The following is a 13,635-nucleotide window of genomic DNA, read 5'->3' on the forward strand; positions in this document are numbered from 1 at the left end:
AGAGTGATTTCCAAGAAGAAAGAACAGCCACCAGACTGATTTTTAATTTGCTTCCTCTGATTCTGAACTTAGCCCGTGGAATCCTTTTCTTGCCAGATAGCCATAGTATTTACTAGACTGTCTACACAGCTTATTTATATAAACGACTTGCTTATAGCTAACTATTTTGCCAATCTAGTCATCAAGTGTTTATTAAACATCAACAGTGTTCCAGGCACAGTTCTAGGTTTGGGGAAATAGTATAAACTTGGTCTGTGCTCTTAGGGAGTTTATAATAACAAGTAAGCTATTATATTTCATAGAATGTAACGTATTTATTATAACTGTGAAATGTCAGGTTAACTTCATGTGAAGTCACATTTCAGTACCAATCACTGTTCCTGGCAGTCTGTGTATCTTGGTGCTGATTGACTCTTGGCTCACAGTTTAAGTTAGACAAGCACTGATGCTGGATAAGGTCCATGGCTGGCCAGCTACCCGACTGCAAGATAAATGTTTCTTTTAATTGTTTCATTATTTATAATTTTTCAGTATTTATTACTATTTAGGCTTAACTTTTTAGTGTTTTTTGATGCTCTAAATATAAATAATAATGGTACTTAGCATTTGTTGAACACTTACTGTGTGCATCAGATAGGATTCCTGTAGATGTAACTAACTGTCTTATTAAATAAGAAACACAGAGCCGATTCAGAGAAGAAAGCCAAGAGGTCAGAGCTAAGAGCCCTACCCTTCCTGCTTCAGCCGAGAGCTCTCCGAAAAAGGGCGCTGCTTCCTGTGTGTATGTCTTTATATAGTCTAGCTGTTCTGCCTTCTCATTGGTTGTAAACCCAAACACATGACTGCCTCTGTAGAGACTTCCAGGTCTTCTATGGTTGGTATTGAGATTAAAGGCGTGTGTCTCCAATGCTGGCTGTATCCTTGAACACACAGAGATCTACCTAGCTCTGTCTACCAAGTGCTGGGATTAAAGGCGTGCGCCACCACCGCCTGGCTCTTGCTATGGCTCTAATAGCTCTGACCCCTGGGCAACTTTATTTATTAATATACAATTAAAATCACATTTCAGTACAAGTAAAATACCACCACAGATCCCCATGTTTTACAGTATTAGCTCAGAGTCTTCATATCACTCTCAGTTCGGGTATTGTAATTACCCTGTTTTACCAATGAGATGAAAGAACTAAAATTACCAATAAAATATTGAAGTCAGGATATGATGTGGGCAGTCTGGCTCCAGAACCTACATCTTCACTGAAGATGACTACTTCTGGGCTTCATGGTCATCGTTGGACTGACTTCACAGTTCACTTGGGTCATTACCATCCATGTCCAATCCTCACCTTAGTAGGAGGTCCTTTAGTATTGTTATCACATTCCCTTTGCCAATGTAGACCATCAAATGCTGCCCAACCACACATTGCATCAATTTCGTTAGTATTACAGTGCAATAATTTCTGCTGTACTCTTAACAATGATCAAAAAGAGCTGCTGCGTTTTCCCACACCAGCCACAAACTATCTAGCATTAAAGGCATAAAACAAATTGGTTTCTTTTTTCAAATCTTGACAAATAGAATAAAAACAAGAAACCATTGCAAAAGCCATGGGCACGTGAGAATAGAATTGATTGCAGTAATTCTTATTAACTGATCCTAATTGGTAAGTATGAAATGTAATTAGAGTGAGTGGGACAGATATAGTAAGATGTGGACCATCTATCTGCATGATTCTGTGGAGGGGCAGTGTCAGAAACTGAGATATCGGTTAAGTCTCCTGATGAAATGTAGTGTGGAAAGAGCAGAATGTCCCTAGAAAGGGCTGTACAGAAGTGTATCCTACATGGGAGGAGGAAAAGTAAAGCTTCTATGAAAAAAACTAGAAAGGAGTTTCCAGACATAAAGGGGAAAAAACGGTCAAAGATGGGTCAGGAGTTTAGGAATTAAAACAAAACAGCAAAGCCCAAGAGACTGGTCGTGGTGAAGTTCAGCATTCACAGAGTTTTTCACTTAAAACTCTTTGGTGGCCATCCTGAGCACCATGCCCTGCAGCTGGAAGAGTTAATGAAGAGAGCAGGGAACAGAGATGAGAACAAAGGCCAGTCTTGCAAAGGAGATGGCTGATGAGCGTGAGAGCAAGAAGGCTGATGGCCAACTGGGGAGGCAGAGCATCCTGAGGCGGTGGGGATGCTGGTCCATGCTGTATGATCTGTGGAAGGAGCCTGTGCTGAGAGAGAGGCTGGGAAGGAAGGATAAGGATGTGGGCAGGGCAAGGGCCCTGAGAAACAGAAGCAGAGGGCTGGTAACACGGGAAAGGACTACCTCAGGGCTATGTGGAGTCATATGCTTCTTCATTGGGAAGCGGGCCTTTGTAGAGAGCAAGATTGTAGAAAAAGAAAAGTCTTAAGCTCGGAACATCTCTCTTTAGCCACGCATCGCTTTTACAGGCAGTTTTGCCTGTGCAGAAGGCTGTTGTTCTGCCATGTGGCTGCCTGGAGCACCTGCCTGAATTCTGGGAAGCTCGGAGAAACCATGAATCTCGTGATAGTTGTTTGAACGGACAGCTCATTTTCTTTTTCCTTTGGAAACATAATAGAACCTCAGTTATTTAAGAGTCTCTAGCTTGCACAGGTGCTTGGGATGATGTTCTTTCATTTCCTATGGCTCATTACCTTTTGAGTAATGTCTGCTTGTTCACCCAACTGGCCCCAACTAGTTTGCAGGACTGAAGGCCAGTGTTTGTGAGTCCTGAACATTTTCCAGTCCTGGGTGGTCAGAGATTCCCATAGTTCAGTGTAGAACTCATGTTCTGCCATTATGAATCTCATGCATGTTCAAACTGTTTTGCGTGGCAAGGGGATAAAACTGACTGCTGTGGACTGGGATATATATATATATATAGTTTTCTGACATAAAAAGACTGTAGTTTGGGAAGCAACTGTTCCGTGTCCACCTGCATCTACAAACTCTCTCGAGTAAGGACATAGTAAAGAGGACTCACATAAGGTGCAGAGGTAGACTGGGGCATCTTCTTTTTCATCCAGTCCCAGCTCATCCCTGCTTCTTTCTTGCTTTCCTGAGTTTAAAGTCCAGACAGGAATGAAGATGAGGAAGGGAAGTCTGTGGCACACTCACAGAAAACAGGTTAGAGGGGAGAGACAAACATGTTCCCAAGCACTTATCAGTTTGCAAAATAATTCTTTTGTTATCTCATATAGGTACCTGTGCTCTACAGATAAGGGAGCCAAGCCCCAGAGAAATGAAACAATTGATTTGTCCGGAACTGTAGAGATAATAAACGTCAGAGCCATGGCATAAATCCAGATCTTTTGGCTCCACATCTTTGTCCTTTATACAAAAGGACAACTGCCAGAAGTCATGTTAATGGAGTGAGAATTGTGTTCTTCTGAATGTGCTGTGATTGCATTGCTAGATTTATAATTGTGGGCTTTTCTAAGATTGCTTTTGTATAAATATAAACTATTGTTATCATGGCTGCTAAAATCATGGGCTACTTAAAGGAGTTCATTTAATCTAGTTCAATAAGTGCCTAGTATCTTAGATAACTAAAATATTTTCTACTACCTAAAGAAGCAACGGAAGCATTTATATTAGTGTGGAGACAGGAGGCCATGTGTATGATTAAGATGAGGCTTCGTGAATTCGACTATGTGTCAGAATCACTCGGACATTGTAGAGATGATCCCCAGGCAAGGCTGAAAGAATTGAAGGTGAAATGGGAGGAAGGGCATTCTGGGTAGGCAGAGTAGCATTCAGTTAATTGGCCCCTATGTACATACAAGTCAAAGATAATATCCTTTCCCTCCTCTGTATATGAGAGCTGATAGTTCAACAGAGAAAAAAAAAAAAAACCAAGCCCAAGACATTGCAGACTTTTACTGAGAGCATAAAAGAAAAACACTACTAAGAACTGCTCTGGGCTTGGTGGAGAAGGCAGAGTACATGCTGATCTCATGGGACAGTGACATTGCATGATTGGAGGAAAGCATTGCAGACAAGGGGGACCCCCAGATTAAAAGGAACAGATAAAACAGACTTTGGCTCTGCAGAGGCATTGAAACAGCTGGAGAACTGGTCAACCTCACCAGGAGCTCCTGAAACATAGCACAGTATCAAAGATTTGGTCAAAGAGGCTATTTCTGCAGCCAATAACCTCTGGGAGGATTCAATTAAAAGAAGATGTTAGGACATATAATAAAAGGAAAGACAATGCCTCTCAAGTAACTGAAAGCCCTCTCTTGGATCACCCAAGGATAGCAGAATCAAGAGAACAGGCTATACAATTTGGGTTGGAGGATAAGTGGAAAGAGGATGCATTGGTCTTGGTTTGGTCAGTCCAAAGTGGCAGGAGTTACTACTAGTAATTGTCCTACGAATGAAGTGGGTTAGCCATCTGACAGTTCCTTATAAAAGGCCATCTGTCCTGTGAATTGGGATAACGGTCTGGGAAGCCTTCCATTCCAGCTCCCAGATGGTAGCACAATGTACTCTTGTAATAGAGACATCCTAGGTCATGGGCTCCTTCTCAAATTTGCAAGTACAAAAATACACTTGCATGTTGCTTTTGTGAAACATGTTTTCTGTACATTTCTTCCAATCACAATGTGACCATCTTTAGATCACTCTATTGTATTAAATCTTCCCTTGAAGTGTTGGTATTTACAGAAAGAAGTCCTCAAATTACTCTTTTATTGTGTCTTTTTAAAGAATGATAGATTTGTTAAATGCACAGACAGTGTCACAACTGAATGTGACCTTCCATGCACCCTAAAATTTCCCCCAAACTGTAATTTTCTAGCTGACACTTTTTTTTTCTTAATTTGCTGTGTTTTTTATTTCTATTCCCAGGAGTAGCACATTGTTTTTTCTCTAGGGTCATTATTTTTTAGTGGTTATGATGTGAAAAATTCAAATATATGCCTTCACAAAAGAAACATCCTTTTTCAGCATGGGCAAAGCCACAGCCTGTAGTTACCCTCTCCTCGACTCTGTTTTGTTCTGGGTTTTTTCTTTGTTTGGTTGGTTTGGTTTGGCTTTGATTGTTGATCAGTTGCTTGATTGGTTTGTTTGGGGTTTTATTGTTGTTTTGTATTGAGGCAGGGTCTCAGTGTGTCACCCTGCCTTGGAACTTGCTAGATTGACAAGGCTGGCCTTGAACTCAGAGACTGCCTGCCTCTGCCCACCCAAGTGCTAGGATTACAGGTGTGTGCCCCCGTGTCCAGATTCTTCTGGAATACTCTGTCTAAACACCAGCCAAGCATCCTGGGCTGTTGAGTTTGAACCTCAGCAAACTTAACCTCGCTGCCTACTGTGCGCCTTTGCAGTCAAACAGGAAAGCTGGACCTGCAGCTCATAAAGCTGAGATCTAGTGAGCAGTGAGTCTGGCTCTCAGGTGAGAGTTAGGAGGCGTGTGCCTGGGGTGCAGACAGCAGCGCACCTGTTTTAATCAGATGTATATCATTTAAGCCCAATGAGAAATCCTTGCTCAATCACTGCTCATATTTATACATAATCAATCCATTTTTTTTCTTTTCTAAAATGCTGTCTTGGGGGACAAGACTAAAAGGGAGGAAGGGGGAAGGGAGGAGAGAAGGGGATGGAGCAGGGCAGGAGAGATGGTGAGATTTTGCCAAAGGGGGTTTCATGGGGTGCAGCAACTAAAACAAAGGCCGAATTTTAATTGAATTGTAGACTGTGTAATTATGTATAGGTGTGCCAGCTGGTCTCAGAAAGCTACCAGATTCCTTCGAGAGCTCGTACTTGATCAGGAGCATGAGGGACCTTGTTACTACCAAGACGAAGCTTCTCTATCTAAATTATCCCTGATCCCTCCCGCCCCCCTGCGCGCGCGCGTACACACACACACACACACACACACACACACACACACACACACACACACACAAAGTGTAGTGTAGAAGAAAAAATTGTCTTGAGGTTTCATTCTGGTTTAAGAGGCTTCCTCTTCCTCCACCTGAGTGTAGCATGGTGGCTGAAACACCTGTAGTCCCCGATGAATGGCCAATAGAAACAGGATGCTATTGCATCAGATGGGTAAGAGTAATTTCTCTAATTAGTCTTCTGAGATTTCACTTTTCATTTGGAAGTACTGGGAATTTAATTTGTTTGTGATGTGCAAACTGATGAGAGCAGCCAGTGCCTGCTCCTTCTGTCTTGCTCTCCTGACAGCCTGTGGGAACCCTGGAGGTCTATCTATCAACAGCACGCCAGCTAAAGTACCTTTGCATTGAAAAATGCATTCTAATTATATGGTCCTCGCTTGTGATGCTAGAATAATATTAATGGGTTTCCCCTCGTCATTTTTCTTTTCCATGAAATGAGTTTTTCTCGGTTGCCTCAAATTTTGCATTGGAGGAGTAATTCATGATACGTACCTGTTGTTCTTAGAGAGACAGAGCAACCCATTTTGAGAAAATTGGGTTTTATGGATTACAGTGTGAGCAGGACTGAAGGTAGTCTTTGACTTAACCTTTGATTAAAGGCTTCATTCTAGTCTGCTCATTCTATTTATCTTTCTTGAGCACATCCTTCTCTCCAGGCAAATTGATGGATATCAAATATAGAGCCCATAAGTCATAGCTATTGATTTTACATGTGTTTTAGCTCTCCTGATTTTTGTGCCTCCGGTGTCATAGTTTGTTATCTTGATAGCCAGCCCTTGACTTGCTGCTGTGACAAAGACAAAAAGGTTCCGTCCTTCCTTCCTAACTAATCCATGGGAGTGAAGAGCTTGCACACAAACCCATGCTCATTATGCTTTTTATGGCATAACCTCCATATTTGCCCTGGAGACAACACACACAGTAAAATCCGCAGCCCAGGGTAACTGTTGGGACTTACAACAAAAAGATATATTTATTTTATTTTATGTGTATGCGTGTTAGGTATGCATGTGCAGTGCTTGAGAGTGCCCGGTAGCTGCAGAGGCCAAAAGAGGGCATTGGATCCCCTGGAATTGAAGCTACAGATAGTGCGGCCCGCCATGAGGGTGCTGGGAACCGAACCAGTCTTCTCTGCAAGAGCAGAAAGTGCTCTTCACCACCGAGCCATCTCTCCAGGCCCAGCCTTGGGATTTTATGGAGTGTGGTCCACACCGCCGGCACAGACATGTCTCCTTTACTGTGGATGTTGAGGAAGCCGGATACTCCTCCACCAGACTTTTCACACTGGTAGCTAGCTAGCTCTTCCGGTTGAGGAAATAAATAGTATCTTCTGGAAATATTCAAGGGTCGAAAATTCTGACTGTGTTTTAGTTCGAAATGATGAGAGACAGACTAGCTGCCGGATGTGTCTTACTTTGTCCATTAAATAAGAGCCACCAGGCTTCTCTGTAACGTGTGTCTGCTGAGGTGCTCATTGGTAGAGCCTAGGATGCCATCAGATCACAATGAGGTCGACTTCCTGAATATGTCTGTTGTACTCAAGCCTCACTCCTTGTGTTCACCTTTTTTTTTTTTCTGGATGATTTGAAGGAATGCCTTTATTTTAAATCTCTGTTTTCCACCCTTCTCCCTCTATCTTCCCATTCAGTATTCAGTCACGTCTCTCAAGACCATCCCAGAACTGTGCAGAAGATGTGACTCACAAAATGAAGACAGATCAGGTAGGTCAGACCTCGTCCACCAGTGGTAACGCTCCAGTTTGCCCGGCCTTGATTGCTCTTGCATTCTGCTCTTTCCTCTCGTGGTTTCTCTGCTCCCACTATACCTCCCTGCCACCTTCAACAAACAGATGTGAGGTCATCTACAGAACTAGGTGGTCCCAACTAGGACCCGGCTGTGTACAAATCAACACAGACCCTCCTGATACCTTCAAGCCATAGAATCCACAGAGATTTGCTGAAACCCAGGAAACGCAGTGGTGGCAAAATATAATGATGCAGGCGCCAGTGAAAAAATGCTGGATGCGTTTACTACCCATATGGCAACGACCAATGTGAGGGATGGTGCTTTGCCAAAGTCTGAAACCCTATCAGGATGCGACATGCTAGAATCTGCAATAAGGCATACTCTAACAGTTAAGATGAAAGCAAGGCGCTGGAGTTTAATAGTGTAAACTAAACAGAGAATTATGGCAGATAGATGGAAACCAGCTGGCTGGCCTTGTCTCCTTGCCCCATCCCCCGGCTGAAAAAAAGTACATTTAGGGTTGTTTTTCCCCCTGTAAATCAAATTAAATCCCTCTGCTTTTCTCTCCTCAATGGGCAGAAAGGAAAATAAAAAGTATATTGATGGGAATGTTATTAAACTATGAAAAGATGTTCATTACTTTGTTCTAGATAATTACTCAAAGGCATCACCATTAACCTAACCAAACTGAGCCTCTCCTCATAGTAACACCAGGCTTGAGAAACATGCTTGGCAGGAGACTTAAGATAATCCTTGAATTATGCACATGATGTTTAAAAATAAATAGAGGTATCTTTCCTATACAGCTACTAGAATTCTGAATTTCTAACTGAAAGGACTTGGAAGACTAATTAACTTTTCCCCCACCTGGACTGTTTGTTTTGCTTTTACTTAGAAGAAACAGCAAAAATAACATGTTTCCAGGTTTATTTCTACATGCGCGCGCGCGTGTGTGTGTGTGTATGTGTGTGTGTGTGTGTATATGTGTGTGTGTATGTGTGTGTGTGTGTACACTCTAATATGAATGTGTGCATGTGTGTGTGTGTGTCTGTGTATGTACACTCTAATATGAATGTGTGCATGTGTGTGTGTGTATGTGTGTGTGTGTGTACACTCTAATATGAATGTGTGCATGTGTGTGTGTGTATGTGTGTGTGTGTGTGTGTGTGTGTGTGTGTGTGTACACTCTAATATGAATGTGTGCATGTGTGTGTGGATCAGAAACATCACAGAACTTAGCTTTAAATTTAAATGAAAGTTTTCATTTGCTCTAAACTATTAAAAAAGAGAGAGAAGACATAAAGTTTGGAGGGAGATAAATGGCACAGGAGGCGTTTGGAGGGAGGCAGTGGTAGAGGGAGATGATCAAAATAAATTGTATAAATACATAAAATTTTCAAAGAATGCACAAAGATGTTATTTTTAAAAAAGACCCAGTTTTTGCTGAGATGGACAGGAGATTTTTGGCTCTAAACCTTTGAAGGATTTATCTCCTGAAAGCAACATTTTTTTTTTCTAAAAGTGTGAAAATGATTGAGCTCAGTAGCACAAACTGCACACTGCAAGGATGAGGAGACAAGCCTCAGAGTCCAAGGACGGGAGTTCGAGTTCGAGTCCAAAGACTTGAGGAGATTGCCAGATGTTCACATCTACCTTTGTGTTAAGATGTCCTTCAACAAATATTCCCATTTGTTCTTGCATTAATTCAGTCAGCGACTTTGTGTTGAGTGTTCTCTGATCCAAGCATGGAGAACAAAACAGAACAAAAAACCAAGACAGACGTTCCTGTGCTCACGAAGCTTGCACCTGGATGGGGTGACAGTCAGAGGACATGCAAACATAAAAGCAGGCAAGAGCATTGCAGAGCAATAAGGCAACATGACCCCATGTCATAGTCTCTCAACCCGTGGATCGCAACCCCTTTGGCAAATTTCTGTCTCCACAAATATTTACATTACAATTCATAACAGTAGCAAAATGACAGTTAGGAAGTAGCAACAAAATAATTTTAAGGCTGGGGTCACCACAACATGAGGAACTTATTAAAGGGTCGCAGCATTTGGAAGGTTGGGAACCGCTGTGCTAGGCCTTGAGGAGGAGTGTTTGGACCACGTGGAGTGTGTCAATTACTTTTCTTTCTTTTTTTTTTAAAGAGTTATTTATTTATTATGTATACAGAAGAGGGTGCCAGATCTCATTACAGATGGTTGTGAGCCACCATGTGGTTGCTGGGAATTAAACTCAGGACATCTGGAAGAGCAGTCAGTGCTCTTAACCTCTGAGCCATCTCTCCAGCCCTACTTTTCTTATTGCTATGACAAAAGCAACTTTGGGGGCATGGACCACTTTGGTTCTCAGTTTGAGTATACAGTCCACGTGACCAGGAAGCCATGACATCAGGAGCGTGAGGCAGCTGATCACGTGGTGTCTGTTGTCAGGAAGTAGAGAGGGAGGCATGTGGGTGAGTGTTCAGCTTTCATCCTCATTTCTCTTCATTCCAAGACCTTGGCCCATGGAATGGTGCCACCCGCATCTACACAGTGTCTTCTCACCTCAATTAACCTCACACGGAAACTCCCTCACAGACATGCCCAGAGATGTTTCCAGATTATTCCAAATCACATCAACTTGACAACTGCGATTAAGCTTCACAGAACCTTAGAATGACACAGCCATGTGGAAGCCAGCAAAGGCGACTGGAAACAAAAGAATGCCCACTTCCTTGATCCACGAACACATTTAGAAACCATGATGAAGGAAAGAAAACCAGCGTGGCTGCTGACTAGTGATCAAACTGAAGAGCATCAGGAGAGGAGGCTGGGAGATGATGTGGCCAGGCGCCCCAAGGAGCTTGGTGTCCTGTGTACTGTAGGCATGCATCACTGCCAGCAGGGTTTTAAGAGCTTTTTGTAAAATCCTACCACAGACTGACCATCACTTATCCAGACGTGTTTCAGAGTTTGGAGTTCTCTATATTTTAGGGGTTTTGTTTGTTTTTGTTTGTTTTTAGCCAGCCTGTAGCTCATCACTCTAGTGATGGGAAGTATATAATCTCATGAGACCGCCCATCTATAAAGGTTAACTGGCTGGACACCCCTTAATCCAAATGCCCCAAACTTGAAATGCTCTAAAATCTAAAACTTATTAGATATCATGTCAGCATCCTAAACATTTTGGATTTAGGAACAATCTTGTTACTGGATTTCCAGGTCAGGGATGTTCAGTCTGTATATGAAAATCTACAGCATGTAGAACTATGACTCTCAGAAAGACTGTAAAACTATGACTCTCAGAAAGACTTGGGTCCATAAAAACCATCCAGGAAAAAGCAAATCAGAAGCACAAAACAAAAATAAGTAGGTTAAACTATCGACACCTGTGAAAACAGATGAAGGCAGTTGGGATATTGTTTTAGTTTCACAAGTGGGATATAAATTTGTAATTTAAACATTTTTAAAAATTATTCACAGGTACAAAATTTTTAAGAAGGTAAAAAAAATTCAAGCAGTCTAAATCAGATTTTCGACAATGATTTTTTTTTTTTTTTTGGTTGGTCCCAACCACAGAGGCAGCCATCCTGTTGATCACCTCAGTAGAAGAGTGCACATTCTGACGACATTAATTTTGTTAGTCTGTCAAACTCAGTGTCCCTTGAATTCTCACCTGCTCCTTCCTTGGAGCCTTAAAGGAGCAGGATACATCCCTTCTGGAAAAGAGAACTACTCAATGTGTAGAATGGGCCGACGTGTGGCCACCCAGGGTTCCCATTTCCATCCATGGTGCTAAGCACCTCCTAGGCATCCACATTGCTCTACTCAGGATGACACTACTTTCCCAGAAGCCCTCTTGAAATGCAGCACCCACAGCTAAGCCTGAAGTCTCTCCATAGTCCGCTCTGAGGCCATCAGCCCCATGCAACAGCTCCTGTGACTTAACATGTACCTTTTCTTCCTGCCCATAGGGTCTGTCCTTTCTGCCTGTTTTCTGGGTGTTCTGTGATGATGGGTATAAAGGTAGCCTCAGATGTAGCCTTTAAAGCACTCAGTGGAGACACAGCACAAGGCTCGCCTCCCTTCATCCCTGCACCTGGGTCAGTTTGCATCATGGGCTGGGAGAATAGCAACTGCCACAGTGTTGTCAGAGGCTCGGAGCTGGGTTCTAGCACCTTCTACCAGCTCACCACAGCCTGTGAGTCCAACCCCAGGAGTGCCCTTTCCTTAGCTAAAGGACTTGATTCTTACTGAACTCTATTTTTTTTCTAACAAGAACAGTATTTCAGTGATCATTCATTAACTACACTACACAATGACTAGGCGTCAAGTTTTTTGGTGTGTGTGAGAAAGATTTTTTAAAAAAGAAGAAAGTGTGAAGGAATTTTGGAGATATGCATGAGCTAAGAGGGGGACAAATTAATGAGGAGTGGGAAGCCTGAGGACATATTCTGTTTGTGGTGTACTGGAGCCATGCTGGAGCCATGATGGAGCCATGCTGGAGCCATGATGGAGCCATGCAAGGTGCTACTGAGGCTTCGGTTATTCCTTAGGGATTTCTCATCCAGGCATTATGCCAGATCTTCTGTAAACATTTCTCTTATCCCCAAAATAATTCTGAGGGAGGACCATTATTATGCCCATTCTATTGATGAGGAGACAAGCCTGCAGTTGATAATGTGCCCAAAATTCTTGAGCCAACAAGTAGATCTGAAACCAGATCCTCTGTCTCCAGGACCCCCATGAATATAAGTCAACTGAGGGGTAATTTAGTTCAAGAAAATTGTGTATCAAGTAGTGTAGGGTGAGGATTAGCAGCAAGGGAAGGTTGTGTGTGAAATGTTCACATCTAATAAAGGAAGTAATTTGTGAAATCTTTTCATGCATTCCCTGCACAATATCTGTGTCTCCAAGGCAGTGAGTGTTAACTCTATGACTGTCTTCAAATGAAGGTAGAAATGCGTTATACAACATATGGTATTCAAATAAAATATCCAATTTCATTGACTTGGAGTTTTTTAAGTTAATTAGATATTCAAAAATGCATTTGTTTCAAATTCATGGTGCCATAAATGCCTTGTGATTCTTGCAAAATATGTATCTGATAATTTCACTGTATACTTTCCTTGTGAAGGAAGGCAAATAAATACGAATTCTCCTTTGTACCTGGGAACTGAATGCACTCAGGTTAGAAAACTCAGTTATGCAGCAGTGATAAATGTGCCTCTATTAGCCCTGAAAATAAATTCTGAAAGACTTAAATACCATGAGTTGTTGCTTCTATGACATTGAATAAAAGAAACCATTCTTTCCAAAATTTGGTTTCTTATGGAAGTCATTCGTGTATATTTAAAAGCGTTGTAAATTTGCTATATTTTTAGACCTGTTCTAAACTTTGTGACAAATCCTGAAGCTATGAAAACAAACACTTAGATGCTCTTTGAAGATTTACAAGGATTTTAGCCATCACCTAAAATAATAAACTGGCATCAGATGTGGCCTGTAGACACTGCTGTGACATGGCTAATGTTGCTAAATATATAGACCAACTGTTTTCAATTTGTATTAAGGTTTTTAATGCTACAAGCATGAAAGTGAAAGTTAGCTTGGCAGTTTTAGAAAAGTTAAAAAAAAAGCAGCATGCAGATTAACCCATTTCCCATAATGTAACATAAAATGGACTCCAAAGAATAGGGAAAATTTCTAAGCTCTCAGTCAAAGGGGGAAAAAAATCACTTTAGGGGCTGGAGCAATGGCTCCATGGTTAAGAGCAAGGACTGCTCTCACAAAGAACCTGAGTTCATGCCCAGCACCCACCCACCTTAGGCTGCTCAGAATGGCCTGTGACTCCAGCTCCGAGTGATTTGATGCCCTCTTCTGGCTTCTGTAGGCAACTGCACTCTTATGCATATACCCTCCCCCACAGACACACAGGCACACACATAAATTTAATAATAAAAATAAATCTTAAACATGA

The 13,635-nt window shown here is 42.0% G+C and overlaps 1 protein-coding gene across 2 annotated transcripts in view; it reads left to right on the plus strand.

Annotated features, from left to right (window-relative positions):
• Nucleotides 1-13,635, plus strand: part of Sncaip (synuclein alpha interacting protein) — a 140,342-nt gene that overhangs the window by 74,705 nt on the left and 52,002 nt on the right. For both annotated transcript variants that reach the window (XM_052742185.1, XM_052742184.1), the window contains exon 3: nt 7,571-7,643. In XM_052742185.1, coding sequence (XP_052598145.1) covers nt 7,571-7,643 — 73 coding nt within the window. The remainder of the gene's footprint in view (nt 1-7,570; nt 7,644-13,635) is intronic.

This window comes from Peromyscus californicus, unplaced genomic scaffold (assembly GCF_007827085.1).
Source record: "Peromyscus californicus insignis strain IS unplaced genomic scaffold, ASM782708v3 Scaffold_17__1_contigs__length_78620276, whole genome shotgun sequence".
Classification (NCBI taxonomy): Eukaryota; Metazoa; Chordata; class Mammalia; order Rodentia; family Cricetidae; genus Peromyscus; species Peromyscus californicus.